At 38.7% G+C, this 24,191-nt stretch overlaps 1 protein-coding gene across 6 annotated transcripts; it reads right to left on the reverse strand.

Annotated features, from left to right (window-relative positions):
- Positions 1 to 1,169: 1,169 nt before the first annotated feature.
- Positions 1,170 to 24,149, reverse strand: GPLD1 (glycosylphosphatidylinositol specific phospholipase D1). 6 transcript variants are annotated; one of them, XM_040058261.2, is made up of 25 exons: positions 24,003 to 24,149; positions 21,233 to 21,288; positions 20,675 to 20,753; positions 18,073 to 18,170; positions 17,157 to 17,267; positions 16,857 to 16,905; positions 16,316 to 16,370; positions 15,578 to 15,685; positions 14,828 to 14,855; positions 14,601 to 14,740; positions 13,577 to 13,642; positions 13,212 to 13,335; positions 12,584 to 12,723; positions 11,452 to 11,638; positions 9,605 to 9,715; positions 8,530 to 8,604; positions 7,917 to 8,073; positions 5,553 to 5,694; positions 4,909 to 5,008; positions 4,722 to 4,815; positions 3,966 to 4,142; positions 3,500 to 3,660; positions 3,225 to 3,251; positions 3,083 to 3,133; positions 1,170 to 1,975 (listed from the first exon to the last, which is right to left on the reverse strand). In XM_040058261.2, exons 1-25 carry the CDS (start codon positions 24,097 to 24,099, stop codon positions 1,898 to 1,900), a joined length of 2,511 nt encoding a protein of 836 aa, XP_039914195.1. In that variant the 5' UTR covers positions 24,100 to 24,149; the 3' UTR covers positions 1,170 to 1,897. The 6 variants fall into 6 exon arrangements, with proteins under 6 accessions (XP_039914195.1, XP_039914186.1, XP_058276317.1 ...); XM_040058252.2 differs by having other exon boundaries at positions 18,073 to 18,191; positions 24,003 to 24,134; XM_058420334.1 differs by having other exon boundaries at positions 13,212 to 13,332; positions 24,003 to 24,121.
- Positions 24,150 to 24,191: the final 42 nt, after the last annotated feature.

The raw sequence follows: 24,191 nt of genomic DNA on the forward strand, positions 1-24,191 counted from the left end.
ACATACTGGTTTTGTCAATTCTGATTTGAAGAGAAAACTTTTATTCTGCCCTTAAAAGCACACAGCTTGTTTTGGCGGCCTCATACCACAGTTAACAGATTTACAGTAATGTAAGTACTGCAATCCCAGTTGTATCCAGTTACTTCTTTCATGAAGGCCAGATTTTGTGGCAGTGCGAGAATTGTTTTATTAGGTTTTTATGAGAAGTTTTATGTTATAGTTCATTTCACTGTATCACCAGTTCTGTAACCCTTTTGTGTTTTCTGTATAACAAGGTGTTTTGTGTCAGTCCTCCCACCCCTCACCTGACTTGGAACATCCCCTCTGCCCCACCACCCTCTCCCCCCCCCCAGCTCTGGGACAGCCTGTCTATGACTTTGGGATCCCTCCCAGATTGCAAAATCTCAGGGAGAGGGCTTCAGGTGATAGGTCCCCCGGGGGCCGAATTCCTTTGCCCTTGATGTCAATGGTCAGAGGCTTGGGGGTGGGCACACCTTGTTACCCCCTGAATCCCCTGATTTGTTGTCTTGTTGTAACCTCCCTTGAACCCCTCCCCCAGATATAAGGTGGAGGAGGGAGATTCAAACTCTCTCTGGCTGCTCGCTGGCCTCCCTCTCTGGCCTGCGGTTTGGACCAGCTGTGGGACTCCCACAGGTCGCCCTGAATAAACATCTTTTAACCTGCTAAGCTGAGAGCCATCCTTTTCTTACTGCCGCTGCTGTCACGACACTATTTAGTCCAGCTGCTGCTGAGAAGCCGAGCCAGCAGGTAAAGATAACCTGTGTGCCTATCCGAACTGGGAACATCTTGTAGCTGTGCAAATCTGAGCTAGCCAGAGGCCGGCATCCGCCCGGTGCGGAGACAGAAACAGCTACAAGAAGATTTAACTTCTTTTTGAAAGTGTTTTGTGACTGGGGCTAGTCCTCAAAATAGATACCAGAACGCATTGTACATCAAGCTAATGTTCACTGCCTATTTTGATTCGTTTAAAACAACATCCTTGAGAGAGAAATCCTTGGAAGGTAAGTTGAGGTGTTTAATTTTTGAGTATGACCTTTAGAATTCTGTGCAATTTTATTTAAAATAAAAATAATGCTTTGCCTTTGTGAAGGAGGCAAGAGAGAGAACACACATGTGTCTGTAGACTAGCATTGGTAAGAATCAACACATTCTGCTGCTCAACTTCTTTAATAGATAATTGATACACACTGTTAAACCTGCATCATACAAAATTAGTGTTAATTAGTTAAAGACAATACTGTTAACAATAAAAGGCATTAACAACTCTGTTACCATAGTCATGGAATTTTACATAAAAGTAGAAAGGATGTCAGAGTATAATCAGCCAAATTGCAAAAGCATTTCCTAAAACTTCATCAGTCTTGCTTTTTTTCCCTGGGAGATCTGAGCTGCTACACCCTCAATGCAGGCTTCACGACTTGAGAGAGAGGAGAGAGAAAGACAGTCCTGTTGATCATCACATGCCTTTCTGTCAGTCTTAAAGCTGCCCCTGCTCCATGCTTATCATTTTGGCAGTAATTTTCCATAACTTAGAATCCTTACCACAGTATGTAAGGAATTGTAAATGTTGTGCTGCAGTTTCCCAGTTTTGTCAAGAAGATACTCAAATCTGGCCAGTAAAGAAGGTGGCCACTGAACATTCCTTTTACAGCCAAATACTACCACAAATGCAGCTGCCTGCTCACTTCAACCTCTAAAAGGTTTTCAGACCAACTTGCCTGTTCTAGAGATGCGATGCTGCTGCCCACCACAGAATTCAGCAAAAGATTGCTGCTACAGTACGTTGGTTTGTGTGGGTTCAGGAAAGTAGCACAAATATTACAGAAATTCTTCACTAGACCAGGTGTGCCCTGATCTTGAAGGCTACTGTGAACTGTTACAGCGAGTAGACAAAAAGCCTTCCACCAAGTCGAGCTTTCACAGAACTTCTCTCCGCTGCCACTACAACTTGTTTCTGCAGGGATAAAGAGCAAAGGTTAGCAAAATGCAACTGCAGGTGCATGGCTGCCTTAAGCTTCCCTCATGGATTTTGGCCGTCTCATTAGTGTCATATAGAAATGTGATGGGAAATGAGAGAGCAGCCCACCTCATTAGGGTAGAAGTTAAGAATATAGTTTGGCAAACACTGGGGACTTGGGGAACTGGAGCAAGCTGGAACCAAATTAAATTAGTGTCTTGCCCATACAAACTGCTTCTCAGGGCTAAGATTAATAGGGATGAAGAGGGAGTGTGGACTAGATGGTTTTGTAGCAACAGAACACAACTGCTTGGAGAATGGCCTCACTTGCACTTAGCAGTGCCTGTATTTCAGGTGTTGGATTATGCACCCTAATCTAGCTGAGAAGAATTTCCAGTTTCTCCATTGCATGTTTTAACACAAGAAGTCAAACTCGATTTGCTGAAGACCTCCTCTGTACTCGCACAGAGAACCCCAGTCCTCATGGAGGGGATGTTAGAGTGAGCAGAACATTGGAACTCAGCTGAACAAGCACTAAGTACCCTTCCAGATAAAAAAAAGGCTCCTCAGTGCATCATACAAATGTAGCAATTGGTGTTTGGTAAACAAGTGGGCATCTGAGGGAAGCAAAGAGAAATAGGTACACAAACATATCCTAAATCAATCACGTAAAAACTGTGCTTAGAAACACATGACATATGAATGGCATTCACTGGAGATGATATCCAGGACAGCAAGCCTCTAAAGACTAAATGAGAGGGGTGGGTTTGGGTGCCTGGTTTGCTCCACAGCTGAGCATCCACTTTGCATGAGCAGTAAAGCCAGGAGGTACCTATGCTGCATTTCCCATACTCTTGAGCAGTTTAGAATTCAGGCTGCTTTAAAGCTATTAATTTTTTTTTTTTAATTTAGGTACCAAAATTTTGGTAACTCCATAGCTCATTACTCTATAAAATGGGTTTAATTATTGGTTCAGAGAGTGACTTAACTATGTAAAGAACTTAAGACTTGAAACCGTGTAAGATACATGTGAGGTGTTAGCTAGTATATGCAAGTGAGGTAGAAGGATGTTATAAAACAAGCCACCCCAGTAATTTTTCTCACCTTTCTTTCAGATTTCACAGTGGTAATGGAACTCCCAAATCTTGATAGTTCCTGTAAAATAAAATCGCTTATTATCATGCTGCTAGGTTTTTTAAGTACGACTCTTTAGTTTCTCTCGGTAGTTCATTTTCTGGTTACATACCTCAGGAGAAATCAGAACGTACTGTGCCTAAAGAAGGAAGGGAAAAAAAAAAAAAAAGTCAGTGGAAGAGAGTAGAAGGCCAGTATGATAACCCTGGCTCCTAAACAGCAAAGTAATTTAAGAACAGGAGGAGCCAAACTGCAGAGATTCAGAAACCTGACAAAACCTTTCGTTTTCTGAAACCAAGGCAGAACACCCTTGGTATTTGTACTGAATATAATTAATTAGTTGTCATTCTAAACTTACGTCCAGAATTCACTTTCATGTATTCTTACCCAGTCCTCAGGACAGGGAGAAGTCCATGACGTGCAGTGGCCTGTCACATTCCCTGAGGATGCCTGTCTGCCATTGTAAATATAAACACGGCCAGCAGCCCCACCAGACAGGATTGAGGTGACACTGTTAGATCGCAGTGGGGATGCCACAATCATTTCATCTGCACATATTACAGAGAGGACATAATACAGCAGAAGTGAATTAATGGTAGACATGGGAGAGCTGGTATTTACATGCCTCTAGATGCCACAATTCCTATTAATGATGGCAACTAAAATGTTTCAATTTCTGACTGAGTAACTTGGGATTTTAGAGAGGCCTCTCTATAAGGCACGGTGGAATACTGGTACAATTCAATTGAGAAAGCAGACCGTGTTTAGCACTTGTATGAATATACAGGTGACCAATTTTTGTGTTGCCAAAAATTAAACACTTCACTTCTGGTCTAGATTGATCAAGCTTTACCTAGCCCATCACTATCCAGATCACTTAAATATACGACTCCTCCAAAACGAGAAAACCTCCTGTCCCCACTGAATGCACTGAGCAGAGAAGGCTTAGTGCTGTTTGACAGGTCATATACCAGAGCCAGTCCAGCTTGATGCAGCACTGATGACACAAATAAAATCCTAGACAGGCTGTCTGGGAAAAAAAAAAAAAAAAAAAAAGACAGATATTGAGCATCGGACATAGGAAATCAGGATTAATACTTACAATTATAGATAATACTGGCATTACATAAAATGGACAAAATTAATATAATATCAAATAACATCAACAATTATATGGGATTAATACTAACTAGCATAGGAAAAACAAGTCTTTTATTCATAGTACCAGGGGAGAAATGCATTCAAGTGAGACTTCTGCAGTTTGACATCCTCAATTCCTTACGGTCTACTGCCAGAGTGAGGACAAAGTATGGTGTTGTTTCAATTCCAAGAAATATGCAGTCTACTAAAAAATCACTGTTACATAAATAATGCAAAGTAGTAATGGTGTTAAGCCCATTTTAAGGAAGGAAAAAGACACACTGAAGTTGAAGCACAGTAGAGATGACTCCACATATAAGGTATATACAGGTGATTACAATGATTTCGAATTTTTTTTAATTACATAGCAATTTAAAGGTTCCTTTTCCCTTAAACATTGTATGTCTCCTCAAGACATGCAGAAACAAACATCCTAAAGCAGAAATGGTCTCCAAATTTCAAGACATACCTGCAGTAGGTGCACCCACCACCAAAACTTTCCTTGTGTTCCCGGCCACAGACAGCACACCACTGGCCAGAGACAAACCCATTCTGCCCATCTCCTGTTAGATTTTTAAAACACCTATGTAATTTCTACAGAATGCCACTTTACTTCAAATTATTCACAAGGTCTCATACTAAAGAAGCAGCCCTACCTTGTCTCCAGTTATCTCAAACCAGCGCTTTGTACTTGGCGGGTTATACCCATACACCTTCCCAACACTCTGTCTGACATCCAGCAAGAGGGGACTGCAGCTTGAATTACAATGCAAAATAAATTTGTATGTAACAACATATAATTGTACATGTTCTCCCCTTATATTTTGGAATAAGAGTGCCTGACAAATTCTAGAAATCTACTTTAGTAATTCCCATACTTGTTCTAACTAATTCCACAATACTTAGAGCACAGACTTGGTGTGTCTATCCACTTTTTTATCATCCTATACATCTTCATGTTTAATTTGCTTTTAAAAATGCTATCTTAAAGGAAGAGCTATCCATATGGTTATTTAAGGCACACTTACTCACCTTTTTGTGATTCCTCTCCCTCCACAAGGAAACTCAAGAAATTCTTAGGTGTTTTTAAACAACAAATACCTACCCTAGAGAGGGTCTAATAACACTTGTCTTCATATGGAAGGGTGAAGACACAAAAAATATTAATGTAATAAAATATTCTAAGCAGAACAAAAAGGAAACTTCCTAAAAGAGCTGGAAGTCTAATCTATTGCAAATCTTAAACCTTGCAGAAGTAAAGCAGATTAGAGAAGACAGCAAGCTGTCACATGCAACATACCTAGAACAAGTCTTCCATGTAGGGCTACCAATCAGCAGTAACGTCATGTTCTCCAGCTGGCAGCTGGCAAGTGAAAATCCAAACCAAGCATAGTTTTCTTCCCCCTCTACCATCCAGTTGGCATCTTGTACCGAGAGAAGTCCTGAGAGACCAGAAAAAAATATGAGTTAAATCTTGGTGTGTCCTGTCACTGAAAAACCCTTTTGCAATCCTCCATTGATGCATCCTCTGACAGCAAGTTTCTCTGTGCAAAGTTACACTGTCCATGACATGGCATCAGTAGTTGTTGACTTTGCTTGCTCACCCTGCAGCTTGACTAGCTGGTGAAATCTTTCATTTGACTCAGCCTATTTCTCAATCATTCCAATAGCCTACATTAAGTACATGAAAGCTTGCCCTAAACTACTTACATTTTATCAGAACTTGTAATTTGTTTTTGTGTATTATTTGGGTTTATAATGTATTTCATTTTTATATAGGGTTTTGTAATGGTTTCTTCTGTACTCCCCTGTTCCCATGGAAAATGTATTATCCCAAAGTTTGTCCCTGCTCCTTTTCCCCACCCATTCTCCCACACTGGAATGTAATCCAACTCTGTTCCACTCCTACCTTATCCCTGATTGAGTAGTGGCTTGTCCCCGCCTCTAACCCCTTCCCCCTGAATACAAGCCAGGAAAAGCACAGGGATCGCTCTCTTGGCTGGGGGAGAGGGACCGGGCTCCTGACCCTGTGGGGGCAGGACCACAGGAGAAAGACTGAATAAAGCCCTGATTTCCCCTGGATCAAGTGTAGACCTTCCTTTGCCATCAATGGGTGCCTGCTCTCTCTAAAGGAAAAGGTTCACAGCCTCTCTGGGATCTTTAGGGCCCTGAGGAAAAATCCTTCCAACTGTGGTTTGTTGCTCAAGCTAGCCAAGGCAAAAATGGAGTGGAGGGCTCTGAGAGCGAGAGACACCACAGTAATTCTTCAAGGATGCTGGGTGGGAAAGCTTCAGATCATTCTGGCTATAATTTAAATAACTCATTGTGTGCTTTGGTTTTCCAAACTTGTCAGTGAGCACTGTTTTGAAACCCAAGTTCTTGTGGTTTCTAATTTTACATGAATTAGAATAAACTGCAACAATTAAGCATTATTGTAAATCTCAATTGCATGATTCCAACAAAGCTGCCCATGCTTTATTATTTTGTTCCATATACGACATTTCCTCCCTCATTCATTAGAAACCTCAACACCTTTACTCATTAACTATATTCACTTGTAGCATTCCTCTTTAGCCACATGAAGGAATGTACAGAATGATAAAGATACATTTGTTGAGGTTCATTTGCAATTTTCCAAGAAAGAGCCTACCCTGAACTCACAATACATAGTTGAATCCATTGCTTTAGCAAAGTTTCCAGCACAGTTGCTCACAATTGTTCTTGCACCCAAGCTGGGATATTGCAGTTTGCATGGACAGAAAACCAGATGGGAAAAACCTGGTTGAGATGATCCCTCTGACAAGAGCAGAGAACCATGTGTTGTTCTCTGAATGCCTGCAACAAGTGGAGTGCCTTCAGGGATCAATTTTTTTTACTTATCCTGTTGGACACTTTATTATGAATTATTTAGACAAGGCAACAAGATGCCCTTTTGTGAAGCTGGCAGATAACAGAAGATTGTAGGGGGGTGGTCTCATTCAGAGGCACCCAGGCAGGCCAGAGTAACAGGCTGACAGGAACCTCACAAAATTCAGTGAGGACAAATGCAAAGCCTGACCCTGGGAAAGGAGATGCCCTTGGACTGATACAGCTGGGGACAGAGTGGCTGAGGAGCTGTCTTGTGGAAAAGGCCCTGGAGATCCTGGTGGACAGAGAGCTGACTGTGAGGCTCTGACAGCAGCCAGCCAACTGCTATAAGCAGAAGCATGGCAAAGAGATTGACAGAAGTGATTGTTCCCTAGATCACACCTATAATACATTGTTCCATAACAGGAAAGATGTTAACAAACTGGAGCAAGTTTTGTAGGGGTGTTCCATGCTTTCTGTGCCTATAAGATCACTATGCATGGTGGGAGGACAATAGGCAATGAACATAAACTGAAACAAGAAAAGTTCATACTGGCTTTAATAAGAGATTTTTTTCCCCTATGAGAACTGCCAAGAAGTAGAACAGCTGTCTGGAATGGCTGTGCAACTTCTATCAGTGGAGGTTTTAAATGAAACTGGACAAAGCCCTGAGGAATCTGGTCTGGCTTCATAGGTTATTGAGCAGGAGGGAAACCCTTTGGGATCACTTCAGACCTGAATTATGTCATGATTAATTAGGAAAAAATAACTGGTCACATAAACGATGGGGAAGGTTAATTTACTCAACAAATATTACCTTGGTCACTCCTGTTGAAATGAGAGTAAAATGCAACCACAAATCCTCTCTGCTTCCCACCACCGGGCGCATATGGAGAGCCCACAACCAGATCAGCATTTCCATTCCCATCAACATCAGCTGCCAGGAGGGTCCATCCAAGATTACAGTAGGAATACTGAAATAAACAGTTAGTTTAAGCCTAAAACAGAACTGAAACCATCAATTCTGTAGCAAAATAGAGAAACTTAGTTCTAAAGAGCTAGTTTTTTCTGCCCAAATTACCCTCCCATTCCCTGGCTACAGATTTGTTTTCTTTGTTTTTTTTGTTTGGGTCAGAGTTTTTTGGTGGCTTTTTTTGGTGGCTTTTTGAGGGCTATGCACCTTTCTATTCACCCTGTTGCCTTTCTGCACTGGGGTATAAATGTCTTTCCCAAATACAATCAATCTAAACAAGCACCTGCTTGCTCCATCCTCATCAGTCTACATTTCCTTGCAATGATGAGTTGAATTTTAACATTCTTTTTCAAGCCCATTAGGCTCTTTACCCCTTTATCTCACCACCTGCCTGTGTAGCCCTGTGTTAGCCTGACTAACAGGATAGTATAAACAGGACATTACATTATCAATATACCTGACAAGTTATGGTAACATTTGGCTGAGGTGCCAAGCCTCTTCCCACAGTTCCAAAGTAGATATAAACAGCACCCTAAACAGCAGAAAAAGAAAATAAGGCATGAGAGCACCTGCATGTCAGTATCAATTATTAAATCCACGGCCAAACACAAGGAGTGGAACAGTTCTGCTAGGGCTACTCATACAACTTAATTTTCCCTCTCAGAGCCTTCCCATAATGCTTTCTTTCCCAGCCCAAAACTAAGAACATCCATGGGTGATGGATACTGCTGTAACCGAGCAATAAAGTAGAGAAGTACATTTTCATCATACTGTGTGTAAGGAGCAAGGGCAGTATATTTATACTCATAATACACGTTCAGGTGGCTCAAATTTTGATAATCATTATTTAATGCAATGGCAAACAGTGCCAGGCACAACAGATGCACACAAATTTCCTTCCAAGTGGTGAGTCTAAATAAAAGCAACTTAAATTCTTATTTAGACAGCTAAATTAGTATCTAAAATTCTGAAGAGTTTTAAGCTTAATGGATATTGTTTAACTCAAAACATTTTACCCCTCAGTTTGCATGGCCTAAAAATATTCAGGGACCATTATACGCAGGCTTATCTGGTAAGCTGTAAGTCATTAAGTCTCTTTAACTTGATTATTTTAAGTAAGCATGTCTGTGCTCATATCACATTTTAGATATAACTTGTTTGCCTTGTGACAGCATATGACAAAACTCATTGACCCATGAGGTCCATTCCAGACTCTCTGTTCCTAAACAAAAAGGGTACACTTGTATTTCATGAATGGCCCCTTACATTTCCAGCATGTCAATGCTGCAAAGATACAATCTGGTTTGGATTTCTAATGTGCAAAAAGGCCACTGAAAAAGAAATACAGGTAGCTGTCATTGCTCTAGTCAAAGTACCCCAAAAGGTTATAAATTTCTGTTTAAATTACAATATCACCTTGAGCAAAAACAGAAATGCTCTTTTTCATTTCAATGCTTAAAAAAATAGGTATAAATAAAAACATTAATTTTGGAGAGTTTAAAAAGAACAGCAAACCCATGTTTGTAGCTTACTTTGTAAGTAAGAAACTGAGATCCCACAGAAGGTGCTCCAATTGCCAGATCTGGCAGTCCATCCTCATTGAAGTCCAGGACTGCCAAGGCAGAACCAAATCTTCCTGAAGGCTAAAACAAAAAGTATTGCTCTCATGTTTTCAAGTCAAAACCATGAAAACCAAATGTACATTTGCACAAGGAAGAACTGGAAACAGGTGACAAAAGTCTATCCAAACAATTTTTTTTCTTCTAAGTAATAACCTCTGTGACAATACACTAATTCAAAGCAACTGTGTTAAAATGAAGGACAACTGAATATAATATGACACTGCTTTGCCATTTCCTTTTCTGAGCCCAGTGCACCATTAATGTTAAGTTTATGGTCTTTTCTGTTGACAGCATTATGACTGGGAACAACTAAAACACTGTAAGAAGGCAGCAGCTGTTACTCCACAGTTTATAACCACAGAAACAAATTAAAAGGAGATGTATCTCATTTCTCCCTATCATCTTCTTAGTGAATAAGGGTGTTTTCTACAGAGGATCATATTTAACACTCAAAAGGGTCATTTGCTCCTACTTCTTGGTTACAAACCAGTCGCCTTCATGTCAATCAGAGTTTTCTCCCTTTTTTAAATACTCTTACTACAGACAAAATTATTTGGAGAGAAGTTTTGTCAATTAATGAAGAATTGTAGCCTCAAAGGAATTAAAACATATCAAATTAAGAATTTTAGATCTAAAATAACAGGAAACACAATATTTTCTTAAATGCAGGGACCAGGATGAGCTGTACTGTGTTTTACAGAGACACAACCTGAGTTTTATTTAAGGGCGCTGTTGGGGATTAGATTTGTTCCTTTTTGCCTTAAAGAATTTTTCCCCATAAATTACTAGGAATCAAAGTGCTGATACTTAGATGGTACTTGACTAACACAAAAAGATGTGGCCGGGAGGGAGACGATCACACAAAGTTTGGGGGAGGGAAAAGGACAGGGCTGGGGGGAGCTGAGCTTCTTCTTCCTGCTCTCAGCATTGGAGGGGAACGGTCAGGCTGCTGCTTGCTGTGTGAGGAGTATACTGTTAACAGAGGGTCCGGTCCTGGGAATTCTACCATCATCCATCATCTGCTGGAGTGCCCAGGAATTCGGATCCCCCTCGCCTGCCCTGCTGGAGCTGGGCCAGCCCTGCCCAGCCTTCGCGGCTTCTTCAGCACTGCTCACTTTGCCGGGACACCCCCTTTTTCCTGCCGGGATATTCCCCGTTTGCCTGCTGGAGACCCTCGCCGTTCCAGCCACCGGCCCGGGAGTTTCCACCGTTCCAGCCTAGTGCTCTTGGGGTCCCAAGAGATCAGTCTGCCCCGGGCTCTGTGAAACAAAGCCCCTCGAGGTTCCTGGTTCTGTTTATTATTAATGCTGTAGTTGTTGTTGGTTGTTTGTCTTGTTATATTTACTAGTAAAGAACTGTTATTCCTTTCTCCATAGCTCTGCCTGAAAAAAAGCCTCTTTAATTTTCTAAATTATAATGACTTGGGGGGAAGGGATTGGAATTCCCCATTCCTAGAGAGGCCCCGCCCCTCCCTAGCAGATACCTGTCTTCTAAACCGAGACAGGCACTTTATGGTCTAATACTCATTTATCTGGTACAGTAGTGGAAGTGAACTACAGATCACCATCATTCAGTTCTTCCTGGGACTTTAATAATGATTTTTTTTTTTTTTTAATGCATATGACATCCTATGACATCAGGAGGAGTGTTTCAGGAATAATACTCATACACATTAATGATACCATTGCTCATTCAAAAATCACCAGTTTTTAAGAAAAAAACAAAACAAGTGACAAATATCTGCCTTGACCCCTTACCTGATGACCCTGTAGTACTTGGTCAGCTTTCCCATCCAGATCCATGTCCTCTGGTGGCAAACCTGACTGGTTGCCATAGACCACATACACCCTTCCTGTCTGAACATGGCCCATGGTGCTGTACCCTGGTGCTCCAGCCACCAGATCTTCATATCCATCCTGGTTTAGGTCAGCTGAGATCAGTGCCCTGTACAGCAAGGGAGTCAATAAAATCAGCATTTCCAGATTACCACAACATTAGCAGAAAAAAGCCCCATAATTCAGATAAACCACGACCCCATATTGTTTTGTAAAGATCTATACAGCATGTTTTATATCACACATTTATTTGTGCTTTCTTGAATTAAGTGAAACCAGAAGAATCATCTTCCATCAATGCATCTGAGATCTGTAGAAACTGCTTTTTACTGACTGAGAGCAATCAGAGCAAGGAGCATGAAAAAGGGCTGCTTGCATATGACAAAGAACTAAAAAAAAAAACTTTTTAACTGAACATCTGATTTAATTGATGGACTTAACAGGAGATAAGTAAAAGGATCACAGGTCTCACTAACATGTTGGAGTTTAGAGAGGGAACATGGAAAGAACTAGCTACTGATAATTTAGCCAGTGTGAAGTAAACTCAAGTATAAAACCCAAATTTGAGACAGAATAAGGGAAGTTACAGAAGCAGCAATGGAAATTTGTTTTATTACTCTTCTCCGTAGCAGATCAAGGTAGAATCTCATTGGTAAGGAGAGAGAATGTGTCTCTCTCTGTCCTGAATCCATCTTTGAACTCCCTACTTGTCTAGAGTATTTCCAAGAAGTCTTGCTAGACATGATCAATCATCAACCCGTGACAGATGATTAATTTTGTACAACAACCAAAAAAGATAACAACAATCCTTCACTATTCAGAACTAGAGTCAATGTTAGTTCTAACATTGGTTCCTTCCATTCTGAGCTTAATCAACATCTAAAAGAAAAATTTTATTAGTTAACTTGCTGTTCTGGACATACAATATAAGCCATTCTCTCAGATTTGTACCACTAATTGATTTGCACTGTCACCTTTGAAGAGTATCCGAAGGACCAACAATAACTTTTTGGTAGGTACTCAGTAGGAAGGTGGGATGAAAAAAATTACCAACCATCCAAGCCTAGCATAGGGTGAAGTCAGAAAATACGAAGCTGCTGGCTTGGAGATGTGTCTAGAAGACTTCTGATGTGTAGCTCCTAATGCTCTCCAGACATTGGTTTTAAAAGCATGGTTTATTAAGCGGAGGGATTTCTGAAATAAAAATAATCAAGGGACAAAACAGTGGTTAAAACAGAGGTTGAAATGCTACAGTGTTTCGGGTCACCTCAAAAATCAAGTCACCAACAGTGGAAATCGCCACATGGATTTAAGAGGATCATAAGCACCATTTTAGAAAGACAGAAATCTGTATGTTCTAAAGGGAGCACTACTAATCATTTACTGCTATGCTTTGCCGGGTGTTCTTAATGCAAAAAAGCCATCATATGTCTGTAAAATGTAAATACTAAATATATGTGTTGTCATTTTTGGCAGTACAGGATTTATACAGTGAGCAAAGATTAAAATTTGAGTATTTATGATGTAAATATATAGAATAACAATGGTACAGGAATGTCCATGAAGTCTATTACTGTTAACATCCAGAGACCCTGCTTCATCACGCAGCATTTCAGACAGAAACAAAACCAATTTTCTATAGTGATGAATTTTACCTGACACATCTGTTACTTCTCACTTACTGTTGCCCAAGGCTGTATGTTGAATTGAACTCCTCTCTCTGTATAGTTTATATTCTTCTCAAGTGTTTCTGTAAGCAAAGAAGTTGTATTCTTGTGATGTTCATGTTTTAATTGTTTGTTTCTGCTAAAATAAAGAAGGCAGTGATAAGAATTAATATAACTGAAATAATAACTCGAGGCAAAAGCCGCTCTTAGGTTCTTCACTATTCCATTATAAAAAACTTAGTTATTTGTGCTAAAAGAATCTCAAATTCTTACACAAAATATTACCCAAAATATCTCTAATTTTCAGTAGCTTACTGTTCACTTTAGCAGAAGACCCTCCTTTCATCACTGAAGTTTTAAACCATCAGAGCAATACTTACACATGGTTGTCCTTGTGCTCCTTTGTGCAGTTTATGAACAGCGGGTTCTCAGGCAGGTGGCAGTCACTAAAGAAAAATACAGAGAATGCACTTAAAAGATTTTACCACAATGGAAGTGAAACTAAAAATACAATTTTTATCCTTACTGATTCTTCTGTTAAAAATCATCTGTTTTACCAAGAAAATCAAAATCAGAGCATCATCATAACCCTTAGAAACCCCTAGGATATTTATTTGATGACCTTGATTAGGTTCTGTATGGATATCACGTCTTTATAGAGCCCCTGAAGGAAACTTATTGAAACACGCACGTATATGAATCAAAAACACTTTTAATGAAAGTACCATTCTGAAACAAAGAATGTAACAGATGATGTCATTTTGTATTTCAAATATTATTTCCCAAAATAGCAACAGTGATATTTCTCATATAAATGGATGGATTAATTGCCACTGTTGGGCTTCTACAGGTATTTACAGAAAGGCTGTATTTGTAAGAGAGCTGTACAGGGTTAAACTTCTATAAAAATATGAAATTGTGAGTAGAAGCCTGAGTTTAAACACTAGAATATATACTCCCACTCTTTCTAATCCTACTTGCCTTCAGAATCTGAAGGTAATATCTGACCTCTTCTCAAGAGGGACATCTTTGATGACTGATGGTAGCAGCCAAAAAGTGCAGGCTCAGACTGCCAGTCTAGGCAGAACCTCAGGACATGGCTATGCAGTATTAAGCAAACCCTTGAGTATGTCTTAAAGAATGCCCCAAATTTTCCCTGCTAAGTATCACCTGGGCGTGCCAGAGGCATGCCAGGGAAAAGGAGTGTGAACACAAAAAAAGTACAAACTCAAGGCCTGAATAATCCTGTGCACCCAGGTAAAAAGCAGCCATGGAAATTCCCTTGTCCAAGTGAGGATCTAAAGCTCAGCACCTCTTCTAGGAAAGATCCTGCCTTAAGAAGAACAGTTAAGTAGGTGTCAGGACTTGACTACTGCATTTCATAGTTCAGGACACACACTATACCTGGTTCCATTCTCTAGCATATGGCTCATCAGCTCAAAAATGTTGTTGGTCCAGAATGCCATGTCATCCACTCCTCCAAGGAAATATTCATGGAACTTCTCCACCAGAAATGGAGATTTACTAGCAAATGTTGGAAAAAGCTAAGAGACCGGCAACATCCTCAGTAAGATGGATCACATCGTCTCCATGCTACATGTTCATTTTTATAAAGAAAACAGAAAACCAACCTTGCCAACAAGAAGCCTTTCTCCATGCCTGAAAACAAAACAAAACAAACAAACAAACAAACAAACAGAAATAAAACTTGCTTTATTTAAATATTATTTAAATACTTCTTTTCAAAAGGCTTATATGGTAAATACTATGCAAGTCATTACATTTCCATGTTGGTTGTTAATGTTTATTTAAAGTTTTAATGTAAAAAGTAACAATATAAACTTTATTTGCCTTAATTTTGAAGGATTCACAGTTTTTGTAAATGTTGTGTGACTACTGGTAATTAACAGGATACAGGATACAGAATAAAGTGTTCAGGATATTAAAAAGCAGACACTGTCAGATATCCAAAGTCTCTTTTGAATTATTCTTAGACTTGAAGAGATGTACATAAATTCTAGATGAGGCATGTATCTAGAGACTCCTTTAGTGCATGATAATTATACTGCTAACTCACCACAGTGCTATGGCACTTGAAGACACAGCTGTTCTCAAATAAATAGGCATAAATATGTTAAATGTATAAATGCATTAAATAGCCAAGATTCACCATCTCTGGTGTAATAATTAAACAGTCATTAAGTAGTCCAAATTTGAATCCCAGTCATTAAAATAATTCAGATGTTCTGTGATTAGGGGGCCTAGGAGGGAGCCTTTCCTGGTGACATCAATGCATCAATGCAACGATTTAAAATATTATTATCATATTTCTCATGCATATGTTTCACTTACAAATGCTCAGGTAGATATATTCAACTTACAGCTCAAAAAACAGTAGATGAGTACATTCAGCAATTGTGCTTTCAGTTATGACCTCTTTTCCATAAAATTCCTTATAGATAGCTGCTAGGTCTTTGACAGGTACATACCTAAAACCAAAAATAATGTATTACAACAAAAGATGTTCCACATCACCCAATAAAAGATTGCCATTCTTGTAATAACAACAGCCTATAAAATATCCCAAATTTCAAAAGCCTACGTAAGGTCATGAAGATTTACAAATACCAGACAACTGTGAGGGGAAAAAAAAGTGGATATCTAATCTTCTGCTCATTTTTATGCTTTCAAAACTATCTGAATTCAACATCCTCAGTTTCCAAAACTTTAAATAAATCTCACTGAGATTGCCACTTAACTGAGTTATTTAACCAGCTGCCAGGACATTCCAGCAAAAGGTTTTCACTGCCTATTTTATATATAACTACTTATAATTTAAGACATAAATAATTTAATCTTTTTTGCTGTGTTCATATATATAAAACTCTCTTCTGTCCTTCCAGTTTTTCATGTCAGGGCATAGGAAATATGCATATAAGGAATACCAAACTCATAACATTTAAAATAGTTGCAAAGGCTTCTTTTGAAAGAAAAATAAACGACAGCATTTTGTTAAAACATATTAATATAGAATGATGTGATATTATATATAATTTTATTATATATGATTATACAAAAATAAACATTAACTGTTAGAGAGGGCAACCTCATTATCTTACCAGCTTGATGCCAGGTAGCTGAAGTCCAGCTCAAACTGACTCACTACATCTCCTCCTGAGGATGAAAGAATGAAAAAAACCCCACATAGCCCAACAAACAAAACCTGTTAAGTATCTGTCATGGGTAACAGTGTGCATGAAGTTATGTATGGCTCTTCTATATGCATTTATATGGCAGGTCTTCCAGCTATATATTTAGAATACACAAATGGTTCACCTGAAAGTATGCTGCACATTTTGTACCTCTGGAGAATAATGTACAATTTAAAATCACAGTAGTGACTCCATCCAAATCTTAGCATCCTTTGGTCTGCATTTTGGCTTTAATCCAAATTTCCATATGCCTTATCACATCTTCTGAAACCTGAGGATGGGTACAGCAGGGCTTTGCAAGCCACGGGGAAGGGCAAGAATATAGTGTCCATAAGCCATTCTTAACTCCAGCATTGCACAGGACAAGAGGCAGAATCAACCACCACGGTTTTGAAGAGGATAAGTTATTCTAATACAAGGATCTATGACTGTCAAACAGAAACATTACCAAAATCTCCAACACTGTGAGCTTCTGAGTATGAACCATGAAAATCAATCTGGAGAAAGAGAAAAACAAGAGAACTGCCTGTTTCTTTTAATATGAGCAGAAAAAATCTCTCCAAGCAACACTTATGTTTACAGGTCCCAAACCTGACCACTCTTATGAAGTTTGTGACATTGTGTCTCTCCAAAAATCTTCCTGAAACAGGGCTCCAGCTTTTCTCTTTCCTCCCCACCACAGTCCAAAGCAAAGTTATCTGTTCCAATAAATCCAGTTGTATCAATAAATAAAATAATACAGGCTTACTTCTCCCATGGCCTTTAGAAATCCTTGGTCAATGCCCAGGCTATGCCAGCTAACATCTGCCACCATATGTGAAGCAATTCCAAACAGGAAAGCCACGAGCTTCTCTGTAGCCTACACAACAACAATCCACTTGTCTGTCATTTTACTCCTGTCTTTAAGAAAATGTTAGCATTTTCTGAATGTGCATTATACAAGGAAACAGGTGAGAAGCTCTTACAGCCCAAGAGTTTACCAGGACTAAGTGCTGACCACTCATTGCTTGATGCTGTGCTCAGCTTTTGTAACTTCGGAAACTTTAAGCGGTTTATACAGCCCAAGGCCACAGAATTACATAGTTGGTGTCAGGGTAATTTGCATACTTCAAGTTAAATGTGTACTGAACTGTTTTTCTCAACCATGGATAAACTTCCAAGGACGGAACTCCTTCTGCCACCATGGTTGTTGTGTAGGCAGATAGAGGAGGGAAATACATTCCTCTGCACGCTCACTTTTGACAAATTGTTTTTCCTTTCCTCCTACATAGCTCACAGACCATTAACAAGAGAAAATCTGGACTAAGTTCAAGATTTCACAAGTGAGAAATCTGAAAGGTATCTGGTTTTCAAATGGCAAACCCTCAACCATATCTCACAGGAATGCAAGACCACCAATCATATTTAAAAGTCTGGACCTATGAAATGTATCATAAGCATCAGACCACAGCAGAGAAAACTGACAGACTTTATATGGAAACTGTAAATTTTTTGTACTATAAAGATTAAAACAGGATTTTAAGTGTTCCTACATAAGCAGAGATTTTATTATAAAAATGTTGGGTTTTTTCTACACGTCACAAAGGATGAAATTACAACTAGCGAAGGTGAAGAAAACAGTTGAAAACAAAGTCAATCAAGCAAAAGTTAATAAATTTTCTTACCTCTTCCCAAGGCTGAGGATAATTCCTTCTGATGTAGTCAATACTTGCTTTGAGAAATGGTGGCCAGTGAGTGTCTTCAGACACATAATGGAACATTCCTATTGTAATAAAATTTATATCTATATTTGATTTATTTTTTTGGGAAAAAATGAAATAGAAAAAAGAAAAAGAAAGGGTTTTCTGCATTAAAAACCCCACAGACTTTTGTTCAATTTCATGGCAGACAGATGATACATTTTGCACTCCAGCTAATGAAAAGAGCTGAGAGACTTACTTTTATTTGATTTATACTATCAAAATCAGATACTAGATTAATGTTCTATGATTTTGGCTTGAAGCATCTGAAAATTTTTGTGCCTGCTCCTTTTCTCTGTGCCTGTGAGTAGGTACAGTAAAATCAAAAGCTGCCTCCCAAGCAGAGAAGATAAAGAGAACTGACAGAGAACCTGTTGACTAAGATAATGCATCCACTTGTATGGCAGAAAAGCTGTAGGAAATGGCAGCCAAATCAAAATGTCATGTTTTCTGGCACGTATGAGTTTCCACAGGGCGGAGGAGGGCTATGTCATCATTAACACCACAATCATTTCCAACAGAAAGGAAAACAACCAAGATGCAGTCAATGTAGGAGGAGAAAAAGAGAGAAAGTGGGAAAAATCAGGTTTCATTTGAGGAATCAATTACTACTCTCACCTGAATTAAGGCAGAAAAGATTGTGTAGAATCTAACACAAGTGACCTTGCCTAAAAATTTCTATGTATCTACATAAAGCTAAGTGCAAAGGAATGTTAACATAAAGAGATCAAGCAGCACACAATGTTAAATTCTCTAAGGGGGAAGAAGGTAGGCAGGAGATTGTTCAGACCATCAGTACTCTTGGAGGAAGAGTGCGTGTTTGTTGACACAGCAATGTGAAACTGCACAATGTTAGGGTAGATTAAACACTGAGAGAGTGGATCTTGGGGGTAATTAAGTTACCTTTTGGCCTCTTGACATTTTACAGTGCAGCTAAACTAGTAAAAAGAAAGATGGTACTTGCTTGGCCAAAATCAGAGTAGCCATCTAAGCTTGTCTCCTGTCCAAAGAGGCAGTCTGGATGGCTTTGTTCTTGATCTTGTCACACTCAGTTAAAACAGCTCAGGTCTGAAGAGGTACCTATTTCTTCCATATTGACAAAGGAGACTGCTGGCAAGTGGTCCAACTCTAACAAGGCAAGGTGGACTCCAATGTTAGTGAAGGAATGAAGATTGGATACTGCAGATAGAGAAGCTCTGACCTGGTATAAGACATGGTTAGAAGGGAAAGATGAGGTAGATAGATATAACCAAGCTGAAGTAGGAACTGAAAAAAATCCCAGGAGAACATCAGTCATGAAAACAAAGAAAGCAAGACTGAAGTTTGGGACAAGAAGTTGGCAGAGCCAGATAGAAAACTGAGACCAGTGACCTAATGAATGACAGAAGACAAAACCAGTATTAAATTCCAAAACAGAGATGTGAACTGGATGCAAATTGAGCACATCAGGATATGAACCAACCAAGTTGGCATAACCAAAAGGCAGCATCAACAACCTGTCTGAGAAAAATGAGAACACTTTGGCTGCAACTGTGTGCTTTGGCTCTAAACCAAACAAAGATCCTAAGTACACCTCAAATTTAATGGAATTTGCATGGACGACTAAAATAAGCTACTTCCAATACTTTAAAATTCCACTAATATCTCAAAAATATTAAAGCCAACAAGGCCAGATATACACAAAGTACTTATCTCTGCCCTGTCCCTGGTATCTGCCTAAACATCCTAATAGCTTGTAAAACAGGCTCCTTATCCCATTGCTAACTGCTCACTACCCAGCTTTACTCTTTCAGTAGCAAATATCCTACAGTAAGGCCTAGCTGGCTGTTTTACAGCTCTAATGTTGCTGGAGAAGCTGATTATGATCAAGAGCTAACCTTTCAGAGCTTGCAAGTCAAGACTCAATTTTTACAGCTTTTTCAAGAGAGTGCTAATTTTGTAGTGAGGTCGTTTGATCTGCAAGTAGCAAAATTAAGACTGGCATTAATTTCCAACAAGAAGAGTAAAAGGCAAAAGATTGCACTCTGGAAATAAAAAGCTTTAAACTGGGATCTTATTAACACTTGCCCACCCACCCACAGCAAGTCCTACACTATTTTGTTACTGTGGGATTTTTAGATTCTCCTATCCTCTTTTTGACTGATCTGATAGAAACTAATGATTTTTAATACATAAATAGCTTTAGGCCTTTCCTAAGATTTAATAAAAAAAGATCATTTTGTCCTCTCTGCACTCAGTAATCTGACCTAATTTAGTCAAACAGCATCCTTCTATCAAATTGCCCTACCCATTAAATAGTTAAATTTACCCAAGAGTTACTTTCTAAAACATTTTCAAATGTGTTATTTCATTATAAAGTTCTACAAAAAGGCTTCAACAAAAATGGGGGATAGTAGTTTTTGCAGGAAAGCATTTTTGACCACACTTCATTTCTTACAGTATAACCATTTTTAACCCACTGAATTCTGTAGGATTTCCACATAAAAATACAGTTGTTATAAAGTTGGACTTATAAAGCTTCTCTTACCATGTTTGCAGATTGGAGGATAAAAGGCATCAGGATAAATGCTCCCAGCCTGAAAAGCATCTTGGTGACTTAGTAATAACTGGGGAAAGGATGGGGAGGGAAGGAATCAGAATGCTATTGCACAACATAAACCTAGATTTTACTGCCAACATCGAAGATACATTTTAAATAGCCAACAAAATACAACTATTATCTTGGTAAAATACACCATGTGGTGTACAAATCCCTTCCGTTATTTTGCTGTTCTCAGGTTTACTAAATCTGCTTTCCCAAAGTCCTCTATTGATTCTTCTAATACAACTGCTCACATAGAACATGACTAAAGAAGGTAGGAAAACATGCAATAAACCACACCAATTGTATATATATACACACATTGGTATAATTGCTATATTTCTGTAATAATATTCAGAAGGAGTCAAATTATTTTGAGCAAAAAAAGATAAAAATACAGTCTGGGCACAATGTTGACACACACATTACTGAGAATAATAAAGAAAGGCAAGAAGACAGAAAGAAAAGATTCAGAAGAAAGGTGTACAAAATTATGTTTCCTACCTGTCTATAATTAACACTCCCTTCATGCTTAATGAAAAATTCCAGAGCTCTATGTGCTGAAAAACAATATATTGAATTGTTGATTTATAGGTATTGTGTCCAGGCCCCCATTTTGTTAGAAGCACTAGCAGAACCAGAAGACACCACATTCTGATACCTAAGCCAAGTGCCACATGCATGAAACATTGTTTCTCACAGAACTGTGTACTTGTGAGAGGCTATGTTTTCTCACCTAGGGAGTTAATAGGGAAGTGTTCTTTCTGTGGCACATCTTCAGTCTCTCTCTAATCCCTAGCTCCCAAGCTGACCAAGCTGAAATCACAGAGAAATGAAATCCCCATGTCCAGAAATGAGCTACTGCAGTGAACTAACAGGATCACACCCAGCACATGTACAGCATGGACCATAAAATTCTAGATATGCTGTATGCAAGCTTCATTGTTGCCCTTAACAGTGAAAAAGGTTATGTTGGGAATCAATGTGGGTGTTTAAGTTTGATTAATTTTTAACAGGCATGAAAAGTAACAAAAATCTGAAGTCAGCAAGGAAAATAGCACTAATTATTCACTGAATTGGCAGATATTCTTATGGCCAAAATTTTTATTTATCTGGCATAACAAGTGAATTAAATGAATTTACATTCTTTTCTTTAATGAGGTCTCCAAATTAATATTAGATGCCAGGTATAATCCATAAACACTATTCTAAAACTACCCAACATTTCCTGTAAAGCTCTTTTACAAAGATTGAAGCGAATTTGTTCCTTACCAAATAAATCACACCACAAAAAACCCCCCAAAACAAAATTAAACAAAAAACCCCGCCAAACAACAAAACAAACAAACAAAAACCTCCCCACCAAACCCAAAACAATCCATTTCTATTCTGGAACAAGATCTAGACAAAACTGTGGGGGTTTGAATGATCTTTCACTTTGAATATTACCCAATAATCTAAATCATCCTTATACAAATAAGATACCTTAAAGACCAGCCTTGCATCAGAAAAGAAACAACAACAAAATAATAAGCAATAATCTAAAATTTTAAGGCTCACACATTTCTACACACATCACATCTCTGATTCCAGTGTGGGAGAGCCTCAGTTTGGCAGTTTGCTTTTTCTGCCTCACACCTCCTCCACACTTCTCTCACTACTCAAGTGGGCCTAGGTTCTACTACTCCACCTTGAAAAGGAATTTTATGCCAGATCCCCACAAGCCCACAGAGCCTCACAAGTCTGATGGGAACTCCTAGGGTGAAGAGCTTCCGCACCCAGACTTGCACTACTGTTTGTTCTTTGGGTTTTTTTTGTTTGTTTGTTTTTTGGTTTTTGTGGAGTACTCAGTGTCTGAATTTTGGAAATATTTTCATCTTATCATCATAGACTTTTATGTGAACAACAGTAAGAGCACTCATTTTAGCAGCATCAGTGCTGATCACAGTTTAATGTAATTTTCTGACAAATGGACGAAACTTGTTGTAAACTATGACCCAATAATTCAGTGTACACACCACTCCCCAGACAACCAAGATTATATAAATATTATACAAACACATGTTTTCTGCAACGTGCTCCCTTGATTATAAAAAGAAAAAAAAAAAAACAAAACACCATTTTGGGACAGATCTGTAAGCTTGTTTCTCTTTGCTGATTTCTTTTTTTTTTTTCAACCACACTCTATTCTGGCAAATCTGTTATTTCAAGTCCTCAGAAGCTCACCCTCAGTAATTAGAGTCCTGAGTTTGCAGAGTTGTGTGCCCTTGCCTAACCTCAGGCAGCGTGACTTCTCCTACAGATTATTATAGGTTTCTTGACACATTGTTAGGAAAAACAAATTGTTCCAGGATGCTGACCATGGGTATAACACTCAGTAAGGGAACACACTCCAGTCTCAAACACCATGAATGATCCCAGTCTTTAAATTGCTCAGAGCTGCATGTGTTCAGTACTTAAAGTCTGAGAAAATTACCTGAATAAAGGCAACATCTTATGTTTTACCATCTGTTTGAGCAATGGATTTAGAAACAAAACCAGAAGAACAAACAATTAAAACTGTCATTTATTATGAGTAGCTGTTTCAGAATAACCTCACACTGCTCATGTTTGTGTTTGCAATAACTGCAGAAGAAACCAGGTTTTAAAAATAGTACAGGCAAACAAGAAATTTAAAACAGAAATATTTCTCCATTTTGATGTTCACTCAGTTCTCTCCTTCATTCTCTACAAATCTAGACTATTCTGGCTACAGAGAGGAACCTACCAGAAAGAGGCACAAACCAATTTTTTTATGATGTTAGTAACAAATAGAAACATATTACAGAATTTTATCTACTTGTGCAGGTATGGCATAATTAATAGAGTGATTTGTAAACAGAGTTGTGTTATTGAGTTGTAAACAGACGTGTTGTTCTTTAGTTTAAATATAACAATCCCATGAATTGCCTAAAGCATTCCTTTTCTTTCTCCAAACCAAACTGTCTGCGTAGGACTCACAGACAAAAACATTCCAGTTACATAATGACTGCGTCTTAGGAGACGGAAAAATACGCAACCCAAGTCAATTCAAGCATTTTACTTACAAAACCAGTAAAATTTCAAACTTCAAAATCAAACTACTCATTTATCCTGTTATTCACATTTTTAAAATGATGTAGACTGCTTGTTACTTTAACATTATTTCCTCCCTCTGCTATCCAGCTCAGTCTGAATTTACTTCTCTTCACAAAAAATTCAAAACACAAGAAAATCTATTTTGAACATGCCTTACCTATTTCAACATGTGTTGAAATTCCACACGGGATACATCTTTGACAGAAATGGTAGAGGATAATCAGCAAGACAGACCAAATCTTCAGACCAACCATGATGCTGGCTCCAACTGTGGTTTTCAGAAGCCCGGAGCAGTAGCACTGTGACCTTTGAAATGTAGGTTACGGAGCATGCCTTTTCTTTCACA

This window comes from Hirundo rustica, chromosome 1, assembly GCF_015227805.2.
Source record: "Hirundo rustica isolate bHirRus1 chromosome 1, bHirRus1.pri.v3, whole genome shotgun sequence".
Lineage (NCBI taxonomy): Eukaryota > Metazoa > Chordata > Aves > Passeriformes > Hirundinidae > Hirundo > Hirundo rustica.

Bases quoted from the DNA above. Each gene is read 5' to 3' on its own strand.
- GPLD1 (XM_040058252.2), bottom strand. From the start codon at position 24,099: ATGGTTGGTCTGAAGATTTGGTCTGTCTTGCTGATTATCCTCTACCAT. The intron at 5,009-5,552 runs GTATGTTGCATG...TTGTAATTCAAG, and splicing joins ACATGGAAGACTTGTTCTAG to CTGCAGTCCCCTCTTGCTGG. The intron at 4,816-4,908 runs GTAGGGCTGCTT...AAAATCTAACAG, and splicing joins TTGAGATAACTGGAGACAAG to GAGATGGGCAGAATGGGTTT.